Below are 15,807 nucleotides of genomic sequence, written 5' to 3' on the forward strand. Positions count from 1 at the left end.
GCATCCTGTGCTCTTTTCCTAACAGCCATTGGCTCACACAGAGGTCAATCCAAAATGTGGTTCCTCTCCACCGAGCGCCAAGCTAGTGTGAACTGCAGAGGAGAAAATGCCCTTCTGTGCTAGATGACCAAACTACCGCAGAGTGAGTGAACGATGGGGACAATTGTCTCTTAACATTACAGCTGGTGAATGATGCTCGTTTTTATGCTTAGTCTTTATCACCGCACAGCGCCGTGATCTTGTCTAGTGTAGGAGCAAGATCAGTGTCAGTGGATCTCAGAAAGCAAGGACAGCAATGAATTCACAATGATCAGGTTAAGGAAAAACCAGTCCATATTAAAGACCATTTGATTAATAATCATTTCGGTAGCTATAAAAACAATCACTAGTGCGGTATGCTTGTGTTTGTTTTTATTGTATTAGGTGTGCTTATTTGTCTCTTAATGTGTGTGCATGGTGAATTGTATTTAAATGCACCTTTCGCGCTACTGTATTTGAAAGATCTGACATGAGACCACTGCACTGCATGCACATGACAATTTATTCACACTATATAATACATATATCTGTCTCGTTTTTAATATAAAATGTTTACCATATTGTAATGTAAGTTATACTATACATATTGTTACCACTAAGGCACTAGTTTCCTTGGTGCACCTGACCTTTTGATGCATAATTCAAAGATGCAGTATTTGATTGACACTCACTTTCTCTGTTTCCTCTTTGAGAATAATGCATAATTAGTCAGGGTTAACTTTTAGTCTTTTTATATTGCATTGTCAATGCAGAGTGACCTAGTCTAAAGGTCATTCATTTGTTATAATATTAATGCATCTGAAAGATTTCTGAAGTGTTTGATTGAAACAACAATTACTTATAAATTAAATTATTAATTACTATGAAAATATATGTGCTTTATTTAAAATTAATTGTGCTGTACTTTATTTTGCTAAAGAGTATTCAAAACTTACATGGGGGTTTGATTTTAGTTTTTTGACTTGAGTGTAGTTATGTTATGGGTGACATCAATTGACATTTGCAATGATACGAATGCTGTTTGAAAATAAAGCAGGTAGTAGAAAGTAGGAATACATAACAATGTTATATGTTAAGCATGTGTTCTAACTGTGATTATAAAGATTGATCTGCCCAGAAAATAATTAAAGGGCCTATAGACTAGTGTAAAGAAATTAAGGTGTAAGCTATGTGATTATGCAAAATGTCCAAAATAACAAGATTTATCTTGTGTCCACACATTAAAAAAAGTAAATATGTATTAATAAAATGAATATCTGTTTATATAAAAAGTGCATAATTTTTTTTTCCTTCTGCAGTCTGTTTTGTAACAAAAGTATTGCTTGCCTGGCTGCCAGTATAGGCTTAAAATTACACAATGGTGGATTTGTTATCCACTGAGAAAACAAGTCTTGGTTTATTTACCAGGTAGGCGTACATGGCTTGTGAGAACGTTACTCACTTACAAGCATAGTTTTACATTCGGAAATTATAAATCATCATGTACTTCAGTTCAGTGGCTGTACATTTTTCTCCAATAAAAAGCAGCATTTCTGGATCGAATGTAATCCATCACCAGGAGGGTGGAGATTAAGTCGGGCCACAAAAATGTTAATCTAATTTTTTTTCCTTGTTTGGGTTTCTCTGTCTGACAGGATCTGTGAAATGGCCGGCAAGGGCAGATAAAGCGGGTCGTTCTTGGAGGCTGGCCTGGCGTGACGGGTAAATCTCTGTGTGTCGTGGAAGTCTGACTGCAGAAATGTCAATGAGGAGGACGGAAGGCGTCTCGATCATGCAGGCCCTGGCCATGACGGTGGCGGAGATCCCTGTGTTTCTCTACTCCACCTTTGGGCAGGTAGGTCTTCACAGTCTTGAAGTTCATCGCATTTGTTTTATTTGATATAACCAGAGCAGTCTCTCAGATGCTGCTGATAGATCTCACTAGACCGGGAGTTCATCATCCTGGTTTACTTTATTGACTATTTTAGTTCAAGAAAGTGAAGGTTGACATATAGCCCACATAGATCAGCTGTGGATGACTCTCTTCCTTCCAGATTGCAGGATCTGACATCTGGCGACATCAATACTTAAATACTTTAGAGCCTTTTTGCTAGTCTCAATCTTACCACCATAACAGAGGCTTGCAAATAACCTGGAGTATGGAAAGGTATTTGTATTTAATTTATAAGCCAACATTACCCTGGAATATCTACAGGATGTGCCTTGATATAGATGTGTTTTTAATGAAAGAGAACACCCATTGAAAGAAAGCAAACACACGTGCAGTGTTGAGTAAACCTGGCACTGCAGCCATGCTTTGGAGGAACCCAATTACTTAACTTGAATTAATTATCTTCCTGAGGCACGGAAATACTGTAAAAGGAAATGAGTTTGTAGAGGCACAGATGGCAATGGAAAATGGGAAATGACGTTTTATGTAGGGGTTGATGTATATTTGCAAAACAGAATCCTGTGGGGTCTCTTACATGTCACTTCCCTCCAGTCCATTTTCTCCCAGCTGCGTCTCTCCCCGAACCTGAAGAAGGTGCTCTTTGCCACAGCCCTGGGCAGCGTGGCTCTGGCCCTAACTGCCCATCACCTCAAGAGACGTGGCCGCAAGAGGAAGCAGATCACCCAGAAAAAGGATGCCCAGAAACAGCAGGCTGTGCCAGAGTCCCTACTGGGCAATGGGAGACAGTCATCAGTGAAGAGAGGTGAGGCTTCTGTCTGGGAAACGTGGGAATTTTTTATTTGAGCACGATGAACAAGCAAGCCTTTTATAAAGCAACTGAAATGGTGTAGATTAATTTAAATGCCTCCTCTGCTTTAAATACTGTAATGTGATGTGTAAAATGCGAACAACCTGTGGCAGTTAGATCAATTTTAAGTTAAATGACTGCACACAGACCTGAGTCTTTTATAGTGTTGTTAAACTGAATGGTTTCTTTATACAGCTTGAGGAAACATTTCTTTATTTGCTGCAAGAAATTGGAGTTCTGCAGAGGCAAATTATGCTCAGTGGTAGAAAAACACATTCTCAGACTTCCTAGTCTCTTGTCTCTCTTGTTGTCTGGTTTATGGGGGGGGACATTCAAGTAAAACATTAACTTTCATTTGCTTTTTGCAAATAAGAGATAAGAAAAGTGGTGTATTGACCTGCCTTTGTGTGCATTCTTGCAGATAATGTCATCTGCTACGGCTGAAGCAATTTATCACTCTGGGCATACATAGTAGAGCTGGATTTTAAATGTGGATTACTAGAGGAGACTGTCCTTAGATTTTGGATCTTGCACTTTGTCACTGATTTCTATGCGTTTTGTTGGCATATTAGTAACGTTCCTGTAATTGTTTCTGTATTCTTCATCTTGTGCAAATCGCCAGAAATCGTTACTTCATTTCTTTGTGATACTAACCCAACTTACACTGCACATGACTTGCCCAATCTTGTCTCAAACCACTGCTGGATTGACAGGGCCCAGACTTGATTGTGAAGTTCTGGGCAGGGACAATTCTAGTATTAGTGGCAGCCAGAAGAAGTGTAAAGCCCTGTGACGATGCTGGGTGAGAGCAGAGCAATAATCAGCAGTCGTGTGTCGTTTTTCAGCCCCGTTCTCCAGCCGGAGGGTGACCAGTCCCAGCGGCCGCAGCAATGACACACTGAGTGGCATCTCCTCCATCGCGCCCAGCAAGCATTCCAGCTCCTCTCACAGCCTGGCCTCCGTAAGAGAATCAGCACAGCAGCAGGCAGAGCATCAGGCAGCCCGGGGGTCCTCCACATACTGTGTTAACAAGCTTGTTTTCCATGTAGCCTTTCACCACACAACTGATGATTAATTAAAGAAACTGAGGTTTACAGACTTTTCCATTTAGGATAGCGGTTGCTTTCCTCACAGACACCCATAGAAAAAAAACACTGTTTACACTAATACCATCCTGTTGAAAGGAGCACCTGTGGTATTAGTATTTATTTATGTTAAAATCAGTCTTATTTCTGTTACGAGGTTATTATTTAAATATACTTAGCATGTTTTTACTTCCATTGAGTATCTGCCAGCTGATACACTGACATACCTGTGACCCTTGTTTTATTCACTTTGCTTGATATGGACGGAAGCAGGCAGAATTAGCCATTGTCAGGTTTTACTGCAGTCACGAGTTTGAAACGCTGTTTTTGACGCAGTTTTCTTTCGATTGCAGATGCGGGTCCCATCCTCACCGAACCAGGCAACCAATCCCACAACCCCGTGGGAGGCCGAGGCTGTGGAGGAGGAGCCGGGGGCAGCGGAGGACTCCAACGCTGAGAATCTCTACATCATGGGTGAGCAGGAGCGAGACGCTGTCTTCAATCCGTTAATTCCACGCCCTGCAGCAGAGGGTCCCAAACTGAACCCCCTCAACCGTGGAATCCCAGCCCTTTCAAATTAAATGTTGTATGACACACCTGCTCTTTCCAGTTATAAAGTTTTTAAAACAAGGCTTACTTCAGTGAGAAACCTGAACCTAAAATTATTACAATCAATTCATATTAATACTGGATATTATTAGTAGTTTCTGAATAATCACAAATGTAGATAATTAGTAAATATGATGCACCTTTTTCAGTCCCAGTTGGTATAATTCCACCTTACAACTTCTGTGTCCTTGTGAAGTACTCTTGGAAACAGCAAGATCTGTTATCAGTTTACCAATATGTTTACCTTTTCCCCTGAAAATGTCAAGGAAAGGAACATAAAGCAGTGATAGAGTGGCTCTGTCTACTACAGACTTCAAAAAAGGCAAATACACTCAGACCCTGTATAAGCCAATGTGAGCAATTTGGAATATTGGACTAGTTTGATATAGGTAATGATCATGTTTCTCACAGTAGTTAGGTAACACCAATGTTAAACAACAGGGCACACCTACTTAAATATTTCACGGCACACCTATCTTTGTTTTATTTGTTATATTGTATTTTTGCATGCTTGACTTCTCACATATTCCATGAAAGCACACCAATGTGCCACAGTGTGCTAGGAAACACTGTAATGTGCTAAAGGCAGGAAAGTTAAGTAAATAGTTTTCAATGAAAGTTCTTTCTAGCGTGTATAAACTTGAGTGTAAAGCCTGCCACCAGCCATGCCAGCAGATGGTTGAAATCCCAGCAGTGCAGCTCAGTGCCGGAGCTGACTGCCCTGTTTTTTGCAGGGATGGAGCTGTTTGAGGAGGCCCTGCAGAAATGGGAGCTAGCCCTGAACATCCGGCACAGAAGTCGGTCAGACGCTACCACCAGCAACAGCCTGGTCCCACAAGGAGCTCAGCTAGAAGAAAAGCCTGAGGTATCTGCCCTTCGTGGGCTGCTAGAAATGAGTAATAATCCTGTCGTAGGTGTCGAAGGAGACTGTGTTTGTTTGCAGTTGTAGTAAATGCAGTCTTTTACTGATGCAAAAGTAGCCATCACTGTTACAAGTACTGTTCATTCCCCTCTCTCTCACAAACTCTGGTGGAAAGTTAAAGGCAGTGGTAGGAAAAAAGAAATAAACAAACCATTTATTCTTTCAGAACAGTAAAATACCAAAAATCCTTCAATGCATTCTCCCTACTCTTGTTAAGCTATGTATGGCTACATCTATACTTCCACGAAAATATTTTTAGAATTAATGACTATGATCCCGACAAATGAACACACCGTATCTGGGGTCTCTTGGTTTTGGGTTTCAGCCGGAGTCCAAGAACAAGGTGTTCGCGGAGAAGCTGGAGACGCTTCTGCACAGAGCGTATCACCTGCAGGAGGAGTTTGGGACCACCATCCTCCCGGACAGCCTGCTGCCCGACTTTGGTAAGGGGGTTGTGGCTGTGAAAACTCTTTAACTGACCCTTTGTCACAACTTTATAAGAGCATCATTAGTACTGTCTGCACCCTGCTTCAGTGTTGCAGACTTTAGAAGAGAGAGAGAGGAAAGAGGAAGCAGGGAAGCCACAGTGCGATAGAGAGTTGCTGTGCCTCCTGATCTTGAACTGATGTTGTTGTTCTTTCCTGTGGTGGTCAGAGAGCGAGGGGACACTCATCCTGCCCAACGTGGAGTTTGCTGAGTTGCGGGAGGACGACGGGGCCAGCGCCACCTCGGATGACTCTTTCTTCTCTGCGGCCGAGGCGAGTGTGTGCGCGCTCCCACTTTCTAATTCAGAGCTGGAGACACCGCCTGACGTTTTACTTCCGAAGTTGTTTTTCCATTTATGAGTTTCTAAATCAAAATCCGCTTGGTAAAAAGGGGTCCCGTAAATCCTGTTTTTAAGATACTCACAGATTCAGGGCATCGTTCAGACGGACAGAATCATTTTGTGAGTCGAGTGGAGTTTCATCCTGCCTCTGTCCTCTGTCTCTCTCCACAGCTCTTCGATTCCCTTTCCTTTGACGAAGTCTATCAGCCCTCGAAGCCAGCAGCCCTGTATGAAGAGGCTCTGGGCCTTGTGAGGGAAGGAAAGGTGTCCTGTAGGACTCTCAGGTAGGAAATAGACTGAAAAGCTTGTTTAATGTTTAAGATCGTTTTTGTGCCAAGGTGTTTACTTTTTGTTTTGTTGTACTGTCTTCTAGAACAGGGGTCCTGGAGTGCTACAGTGACCAGGACTTTCTGGCCAAGCTGCACTGTGTGAGACAGGCGTTTCAGGTGTGTCATTCATTTCACGCTCGTATCATTCAGGAGATCCTACTGAGAGGGCATCTCCCTGTTCCGCAAAATCGTGGGTCATGTCAACCAAAATCTATCCAAAATAAACACTTTAAAGTACATTCGATTTGATTAGATTGTTTTTGTCCCCCTGTGCCTCACAAACAAAATGTCTACTCAGTATTTCACTAACAAGGACATCTTGAAAGGCATGATTTCAGGCAGTTGTCCTCTATAACCTCTGTTCATACCAGAAGGAAATGAGGTCATCCTCACTGCCTTACTGTACTGATGTGCTTCTGTCTCTGCAGATGTTGTTGGTGGACGAAACTCACCAGTTGTTTTTCAGCGAGACTGGCAAGCACATGATTATGGGGCTCATGGCCAAGGCTAACAAGGTGAGTCTTTCCAAAGTGCCGCCACAGCCTTCAAAAGCTACCGTGGATAGCGATCTGGCGCTAGTTAAGCACCCGGGGTCAGTAGGCTCGGGCTACTCTGGATTGTTTGCTCTGCTGGCCGTGGAAGCACCGGGCCGTGATCTGTGTTTAAACAGGACCACGGAGTGAAGTTTGGCTTTTGCCACACTTTGCACACCGCTTTGTGAAATGTTGAGCAATTCTCACCGAAGCTCGCCATGCCAAGGCTGGGAGCTTCTTTCCTCACTCCTGTAAATGAATGAAATGCCATATTCATTACATTGTGTGTTCAATGTGCTTAATATTCACCTCTCCCTGGCAAAGTGTCCATGCATCAGAAGTTATTATTATGAATATAATATCACTACTACTATCAATGCCTCAGCATGACTATGCTTCTAGCTCCTGCTGTACTGTGGTACTGTAATTCAGTGCTGAAATGAATAGCTGTGGAATGGATGACTAGAAATACAGAGAAAAACAGGAAAGCTTTTCCTATCATTTAAGGAATCTGGTTTACACAGGTCTGGCAGGTTTCCTAGGTACTGTATGTACTCTAACATGTACTCTTATCTGTTCCAGAGCCCAAAAGCATTCCTGGAGAGCTATGAGGAGATGGTGCGTTACACCCAGAGGGAGGACACTTGGACAACAACCAAGATGGAGCTGGAGGGCCGAGGGGTGAGTTGCTCTTCACCCAACCCCTTTAACCCACAGCTACTCTGAAAATCAACTTATGCTGCAGTAAGGTGACAAGGCTTTTTGTTAAGGTTTGCTTGGGTTCTTCTCAGGACTTGAACGCAGACTCACTCAATACAATCTCACAACAAAAAGTGTTGTATTGGGGCACTTAGTTTCCTGTGTGACTAAACCTTTAGTTGTATTCTAGCTTAGTTACCAGCAGATGGCATTAAACTCTGATGTTATATGTCTGTTAGGCAAAAATAAATAAAATATAATTAGACTGTACAATGAGATGCACTGCATATAAAATATTAAAAATTATGAAATGTATAACTTTTGAAAAAGTATTGCATGCGGTCTCCACTCTGTTTTGGTCTACGCACCACTCGTAACTTCACTATATCCTTTTTTTAAGCACGGGGTCTCTCTCCTTTCTTAATAAAGTCGAAATGTGCATATATCCTTGAAAGCAAATATATAATTAAAACACAAATTAAGATTACATGCATTGATGGCCCACACAAAATGACCAGAATCTAATCAAATTTATTTGGAGATGGCCAGTCTTTTGAGTTGTGCTTTGTAAGTTATTTATTTAATGAAGACTCTAGTGGTAAGTTCAATTTCAAGTTCCCAGTTTGAACCTGTTCAGACATGATTTGCTTGTTGCAACCTATGAACCAGAACGGGGGCACCTGGTATGAATATATAAATGTGTGACTCATATAGAGAGAGCATGGCAGGCTTAAACTTCAGTTCTGCATTGTGCGGCTCAGTGCCTTGACCCTGACTGACCCCTGCCCCCTTCAGGTGGTGTGCATGAACTTCTACGACATCGCCCTGGACTTCATCCTGATGGACGCCTTCGAAGACCTGGAGAGTCCCCCCTCTTCTGTTGTGGCTGTCCTGCGCAACCGCTGGCTGTCAGACAGCTTTAAAGAGACAGTAAGTGAGCATCCTCCCCCATGAAGAACAGCAACAGACCTTAGGAGAGTGTGTTCTCATTGAATAGTAGCAGTGGTAGTAATAATAGTGTTAGCAGCAACTGTAAAAGCTTTCTTTAGAGTTTTCTTCTTTTGTATAGTGTTCTGTCCTCTGCAGTGAAAGTTTGAACCATGATTTAAAAACTTCAAGACAGAGCTTCCTGCTCATCAGGTGTATCCTTCCTGTTGATGTGAGTTGCTTTTCACAGAGAAGTGGGTGATTGTTCACTGTATGAAGAAAACATTTTAAAGAAAATTAGCAAGACTGGTGTGGATTGTTTTTTTCTCAGGCTCTCGCCACGGCCTGCTGGTCGGTTCTCAAGGCCAAGAGACGGCTGCTCATGGTGAGTACAAATCGGACTGTGTGTGTGGGAGTTGCTGGGGGCCGACTATGTGTTTAACATTGTAGGAGGCAGCATTTCAATCATGGGAAGAATTTTGTGTCATTAATATACATTCCACAGAATGAGACACCGTCATGTCTGCTGAATATGCAAGTTGAAACCACAATGTTTGCCAGCTTGAAGCTGTGTTGATATACACCTGTGTGTGCTTATTGCTGCTGTTTTATATTTCAATGTTGCATTTTTAATGGGGGGGATTCAGTAAATCAATGAAATTAATTAAGCTCAAATTGAAAGTTTAGCAGCTCCAGTATTTCAGCCGACTCAGTAATTGATCTTTTGTTTTATTACTTGTTAATCTGAGGGGAGATGAGATTTCTCTATAGATAAACTTACATACATATTGATACTTTATTATCATTAATATCCTCTTAGTTGTCTGGGATGTGGTTTGATCAATGTAGTAGAAGTTTATGTTCTCTCTCTGTCTTGTAGGTACCGGACGGCTTCATCTCCCATTTCTATTCCATTTCGGAGCACGTGAGCCCAGTCCTAGCTTTTGGGTTTCTAGGCCCCAAGCAACACCTCAGTGAGGTGTGCAATATCTTCAAGGTGAGCACAGAAGTTATGTCACTTGTTCCTTACTACCTGTTTCCTTATTAACAAGCTGTATATTTTGATTTAAGCTGAAAATAAATACATCTCTTCTCTTTTTGTCATTCTCCAGCAACAAATTGTTCAGTACCTGAAGGACATGTTTGATCATGACAAAGTTCGCTTCACGACCACACAGTTCCTTGCAGACGACATTCTGAGGCTGTCTCGACGACGCAGTGAGATTCTCCTCGGGTACCTGGGCATCGAGAGCATAGCGGAGCCAAACGGATCCGTGCCGCTTGGCAACGGGCCTTCTGAGCATAACTGAGGGCCTTGTTTTTAACCTCATTTCATATCACTGGTTTTGCCACTATTCAGTTTCAGGAATGAAACAAGTTGCCACAGATTTCAGTGCTCTGTTGACGATCTGTAAGTCTGACTTTGCCTCTATCTGCACTGTGAAAACAAAACACCCTGAGAAACTCCCACGGGGGGCAAATCATGCTCTTCAAGGGATACATATTCTGCTGCCCAACTGAAAACCTTCCCTGTGGCGTGGACTCAGAGGTTGGCAAACTTAAGACTCTTTAACAACAACAACAACAACAACAACAACAGCAGCAACCAGAGAAAAATACACTTTAGACGCTGATTGTGTTTTGATTGCAACTTGGTTAATCCTCAGAATATTTCTTCGGTCACTGGTCTACATGGTGTACTTTATTTATTGATTTTGTTTAAGTATTTCCCTAACTAAGGAGGCACATCATAATTACGGAGGAATGATTCGGGTGGTGTTCACTTATATTATGTAATACAAAGAAATCAAATGCCTTTTCACAAAGCAGTGTGCAGAATGTGACAAATCTGGGATCTTAACTGACTGTTTACCTCTGGCTCAGCTAAAGTACCTGGGTATATGCAACCATACTTTAGACAGGTGGACTAGGGAGCGTTTTTGCTGAAGTGGATGTCTTTTTCAGGAGAAAAAGAGCAGTCGAAGCAATCTGGGTTGTGGATTACACCATGGTGACATCGTTAATACCGGAAGATTGACGGGTCTTATAACAGTGGAAATCTATGTCATGGCCAGTATCTTTGCTTTAAAGCAAGTGATGAGTTTGCGCAATAGTGGATGGAAGATCGTCTGGGTTCATCAGAGAGTCTGCCGGGGCCCTGTAATTTCCTGTGGTGAAATTCTTTGGCATAGTCAAGATCTAGGGTGGTGAAAAAGGTCATCAAACCATTAAACATCTTATAAATGTTATATATTTTTTGTAAGTGTGCCTGTTACATGAAAACTGTTATTTTATGGGTGGAAATACTGCAAAAACCTCAGCCAATATAGGGACGACGCCACAAAGGAGGGCTGCCACCAAAATATCCCTAACATGTTGCGATAACCCACCCTTCAACCTTTTTAATTTTTGTCATGCTCTGGTCAGAACAATCATGGGCTTCTCCAGTTCTCTGAGGATCACTTGCAAAGTATCTGTGTCATCGGTGCCTGAAGCTAGAATATTTCTCCGTCCTGGACATTTTCATTGAGGGGAGAGATTGACATATGAAATTCAGGTGAGGTACAAACAAATGCATTTCCTAACACAGGCAATCTCTTGTTGTCACCCTTCAGTTTGAGTGTTTAATTCGATTTTCTCTTATTGCCAGGATTGCAAGATATGACTTGTAGTTCAATGGAAAGATGAAGGCCAATAAATGTTTGTTGTTTTAACAATTGTACATTAAACTTATATAACAGTTTCCAGCAGGATTGTTTTTCTGTGCAAATCTTTTATTTTGATGGGTTTCTTTTTTATTTTGTAGTTATACAGCAACATGCTGTGGTGTCATATACAGTAATATATGTGCTGTAATTTGCACTTTCTAATAAAACTATAGTACTGTGGAACTGTTTTTGAAACTTCTAGGTTTTAAGCCTCTTCCATACATTGTCACCAGCTGTAAAACAGAAATGCATTTTCTGGAAACTGTTATTAAATACATTTAAATGGATTCAAATCCTGGAAGTAAACGTCTATGTATATTTCTTATTAGGAAATTTGAGCAAAAGTAGTGGTATATCTAATAGTGTCAATCAGGATCCAGTGTGTCTCCAGATAAAATACTCTGATGAATTGCACTTTACAGGGTGCTGCAGTCTTCTCTTCGTTGTAAAGTTGAAAGACGTTGATTTTCTTTGAGGGCAGACTCCCGCCCCAAGGGACACAGGACCTTCTGCTTTTAGTTCCACTTTAAAGAGTTTCAGAAACCACCACAATTAATTTACCATGGCTGTTGTTTCCTTTGCTGTAAGAACCCACAAATGATTGTTTTCAGATTAATTATAATTGCTTTGATAATTAAATTCATAAACACTGGATCACAAATCAACTCAGGAATGGGGGTAACATCCAATCAGTGGGTGTTTCTGCTAACACTCTGCCACCAGCTTTGAAATCGACTACCCGGGTCTGTGTGTTTTCTGCAGTAGTTATTAATCCACAGAGTGTCCAGTAATCTCTTACACATCTAACTGACAGTTCTCTTTATTTTCTTTACCTACTTTAAGAGACAATTACAGATGTTTTGCAGTTGATTTTATTGAATATGCATTCAATCAGTACAGTACCAGCGCAATAGTTTGAAAAGTTTGTGCTGTCCAGTTAATCCAATAATTTCCATTGTAAGAAAGCAAGGGTTTAGGGTTGAACAAAAAGCCCGAAGACACGGTGGCCCATTTGTTTCCATTGAAGTGGCCCAGTTCTCACATGACCTCTTGTTTGTTATGTATGTGGCGAAAGTGAATCCCAATACAAACTAGAAAGCATATTCACAGTTCCATTCCACAGTGGAAACAATAGATTAATTTACTGTTAAAGAGTCTGAAGATTGGGAACAATTGGGCCCCAAACCTTTGACAAAACGAAAGGCTAACGCAGATATCGTAACAGCGTTGGTATGTTTGTCTTTACAATTATTAAATAAAATAAATAAAGCACAACATCATGGCATAAGAAAACCAATGCTCTTGGAAATCCCCCCTTTTTGTAATTATTGGATTTTTAATTGCTTTTCATTTAATTCATTTTTATTTATCTGATTTGTTCATCTGTATTTAATTTCCAGTGAAATAAGATACCTAAATGGAACAGTCATTTCTACTTTGTGCAATCATGTGATTGTTGCTAGGCAATGTTATGTTTAATTATTTCGTATTAATGTGTCATACTTTTTGAGAAGTAGGTCCCACATCAGCACGGATAGGGAAATCGGACGCAAAGTAATCTAATCACAAGCGAAACACAATGCCTCCATAGCAATTTTCCGTCTGATAATTGTTCCGTTTGTGTTTCATTGTTCCACAAATGAGAACTGAATCACAACAGAAAACAGTCCATTTATAACAAGTTGCCGAAAAATATTGGAAACAAGAGATTAGGAAATGTGCCAGACACTTCTCATGTTCTACTACACATAAATCAACCAGATAAATTGAATCTGATGTTTGCATTTAAAATAAGTTGAATGCTTCAATATGTTTTAATGTATAGACCGAAGCAGATTGTTGGAACATTTTCGTATGACAAGTCCAATGTAAAGAGACAACTTCAGTGAACTAAAACACAGCTTAGCAGAGAGTTACACTGAATATCCATTAAAAAGGGAGACGCAGTTTGTGCCATTAACCTTTTTCCCCTTTGGGCTTATAAATGCTTGGAGAGACACCAGCAACCTACTGTATTATTTTCAGATGGAGACTTGATTCACCAGTACTTGATAACTAACATTGTAGGGCAGTTCTGCAATACTAGACCTGTAGAGGATATATAGATTATTCTGTATTTAACATTATTAGAGCATTTCCCCCCTCATGTATATAAGCATCAATACTCTAACTTCAGATTAATAATGTTGTATTAAAAAAAAAAAAACAACAACTATATTTTCTTTATTTGGCTAATGCCATTAAAATCTCACCTAATCTGAAAAACGTTCCAAATATCTATTCAGTATCTGATTATGAGGAAATATATTTTCAGAAATAACAAGGGAACTTTTCTGGTGACCTTTGACAAGCAGATGTGTTGTGAACCAGAATCCTTATATTTGTTGTTTGTTTTGGCATTTGATGTTTTGTTAATTTATTTGTATCTGTCAGTGGATGCTTGAAATCCTTTGCCCTTCAGTGCTTTCTTCAAGTGCTCATGTTTTTATTTGTCTTTTTGTAATCGTGTTTGTATTTTTTTTTTTTGTACACGCTGTATGTGTATAACTTTGGTCTAACAGACTTTGGTTGCATCTCATTTTCTGTCGACCTTTTTATGTGAAGAAGACAGATCATGGGAAAGAGATTGAAATACATATTTATAGTTTTTACACAATTTATCAGTGGGTGAGAACAGATCACGAAGTACACAGAGGAAGGTGATAAATGAAATTGTCAAACTCTAAGGAACGGATTGTCATGCTTTTTTTTTAAACATAAACATAAGAACTATTTATGTATATTATTTTAAGATCAGGTAGAATAAGGCAGTATAGTATCCTAAAGAGAATAAACCCATTAAATGGCTTTGAATACATAACTCTAGGAGCAGCACTCACTTCTCACCCAACGACAGGCCTTTTTTCACTTTCAATGGTTTTCCAGCTCTGTAGGAGTTACAAGACCTTTGCTCTTTTATAAAACGTTGTCTTTTCATATTGACGTTCTTTTCCTGACAAATGTTTGCCTTCTTTTCTGAGCCCTTGGTGCCTAAGGTGCCTGTTAATGTTTATGAATGTGTTCCTTTAGAAATTCAATATTTGATCCTGCCTTCTACCTACTGTAAGCTTATTACCATCTTTACAACAACAACGGTGGACTCCACAAGCCCCTTCGCCATTCTTAATGTATACTTCTGTTTTATCAAAAAACATTCATTAAGTAGAAAGAGATTACTGATTTATTTTACTGTCTGTTTCAAAAATCCCATAATATAGCTATTTTATGAGTTTGTATGTAAGCAGAGATATTAAAAAACAGCTTTGGTTAAGGGAAATTAAACAAAAAAAACCTGAGACTTTGTGTTTTTAAATTCTACAGTTCAAACTAGACTCTCACTGACATCAAAACGGAAATGTCTACCCTTTATCTACTCTCACAATTTTCTCTCTTTTGTTGTCTTGTGTTCCTCTGTTTCATTGTAGGCTTTTTCCCTTTACCATTTAAATATTGCCTAAGCTAGGGAAAGTATGCAAATGTGCAAGTGTGCATTATTGTCTGTGAAATTATTCTGAATCGTTTTAACTGCTTAACTGTGCCTTTTGGCAATGCGGACCTTGTTCCTTTTGTTTTCTGAACCTACTGTTCCTTGCTACATATCTTTGTTAGACTCACTGCACTACATAATACCATTCTAATTTAATCAATTTTAGGTAAAATGTACATCTTCTTGTTTTCTCTCTCAACTTGAATTGTATGCTGCTTGTATGTCTTTTTATTAGTCCATCTAATGTACTCAGTTATATTGTTTCTTTCATTTGTTTTTGGTGCACTATTTTGATATTGTCTTAGTTTCCATGAAGGAATAAATTAAAGTTCCAATAAAATATACCAACCATTCAAATTTTGTGGAGCTTTTTTTGGGGGGGAGGGGGGGCTGTGAGGTTATATACTTATGAGTACAGTGTGGATTTAACCCTCAGTTGGATGCAGATTACAAATGTCAGTGCCCTTTTCTTCCCTAAATATATTATCCTTAATGTATCGCACATCAGTTTATTCAATAGTGTGCTAGATTTTGTATAGTTCCTTGTATTGTTTCTTTAACAGTCATCCATGCCACTGTAACTGTAATCGTAGACCTGATTGGAACTGCTACTGATTATTTCTCAAGAGAACATATTTTTTAAATCCCCCCTTTCTGCTGCATTTTGTCAAAATATTATATTTTTACACCAAAGATGTATCTTATTATAAATAATTTAGTCTTTAAGTATGCCTATCATGCGAACATCAACTTTTCCTTTATTTTTTTATTTTCACCTTTTATCAGAACAACTGCCAGAAATGTGTGAAAACTATTTCCTGTTGTATTGAATCCTAACCGTTCTCTGTATTACAGTATTTTGCTTT

General features: G+C 39.8%; 1 protein-coding gene across 3 annotated transcripts; it reads left to right on the plus strand.

Annotated features, from left to right (window-relative positions):
• The first annotated feature begins 55 nt into the window (after positions 1-55).
• Positions 56-13,624, plus strand: miga2 (mitoguardin 2). Of its 3 annotated transcripts, none has more exons than XM_066712937.1 (16): positions 56-142; positions 1,674-1,873; positions 2,522-2,732; positions 3,623-3,738; positions 4,216-4,336; positions 5,206-5,336; positions 5,719-5,836; positions 6,048-6,151; positions 6,391-6,503; positions 6,593-6,665; positions 6,977-7,063; positions 7,664-7,762; positions 8,576-8,710; positions 9,039-9,092; positions 9,588-9,704; positions 9,820-13,624. In XM_066712937.1, the coding sequence occupies exons 2-16, from the start codon at positions 1,778-1,780 to the stop codon at positions 10,015-10,017; spliced, it is 1,773 nt and encodes a 590-aa protein (XP_066569034.1). In that variant the 5' UTR covers positions 56-142; positions 1,674-1,777; the 3' UTR covers positions 10,018-13,624. The 3 variants fall into 3 exon arrangements, with proteins under 3 accessions (XP_066569034.1, XP_066569036.1, XP_066569035.1); XM_066712939.1 differs by having other exon boundaries at positions 86-185; XM_066712938.1 differs by lacking the exon at positions 56-142 and adding an exon at positions 187-314.
• The last annotated feature ends 2,183 nt before the right edge of the window (positions 13,625-15,807 follow it).

The sequence above is a fragment of the Amia ocellicauda genome, chromosome 9, assembly GCF_036373705.1.
Source record: "Amia ocellicauda isolate fAmiCal2 chromosome 9, fAmiCal2.hap1, whole genome shotgun sequence".
Taxonomy (NCBI): Eukaryota; Metazoa; Chordata; class Actinopteri; order Amiiformes; family Amiidae; genus Amia; species Amia ocellicauda.

Coding starts and splice junctions, on each gene's coding strand:
- miga2 (XM_066712937.1), top strand. CDS start 1,778: ATGTCAATGAGGAGGACGGAAGGCGTCTCGATCATGCAGGCCCTGGCC. Junction 2,733..3,622: donor ACAGTCATCAGTGAAGAGAG/GTGAGGCTTCTG, acceptor GTCGTTTTTCAG/CCCCGTTCTCCAGCCGGAGG. Junction 5,337..5,718: donor AGCTAGAAGAAAAGCCTGAG/GTATCTGCCCTT, acceptor TTTGGGTTTCAG/CCGGAGTCCAAGAACAAGGT.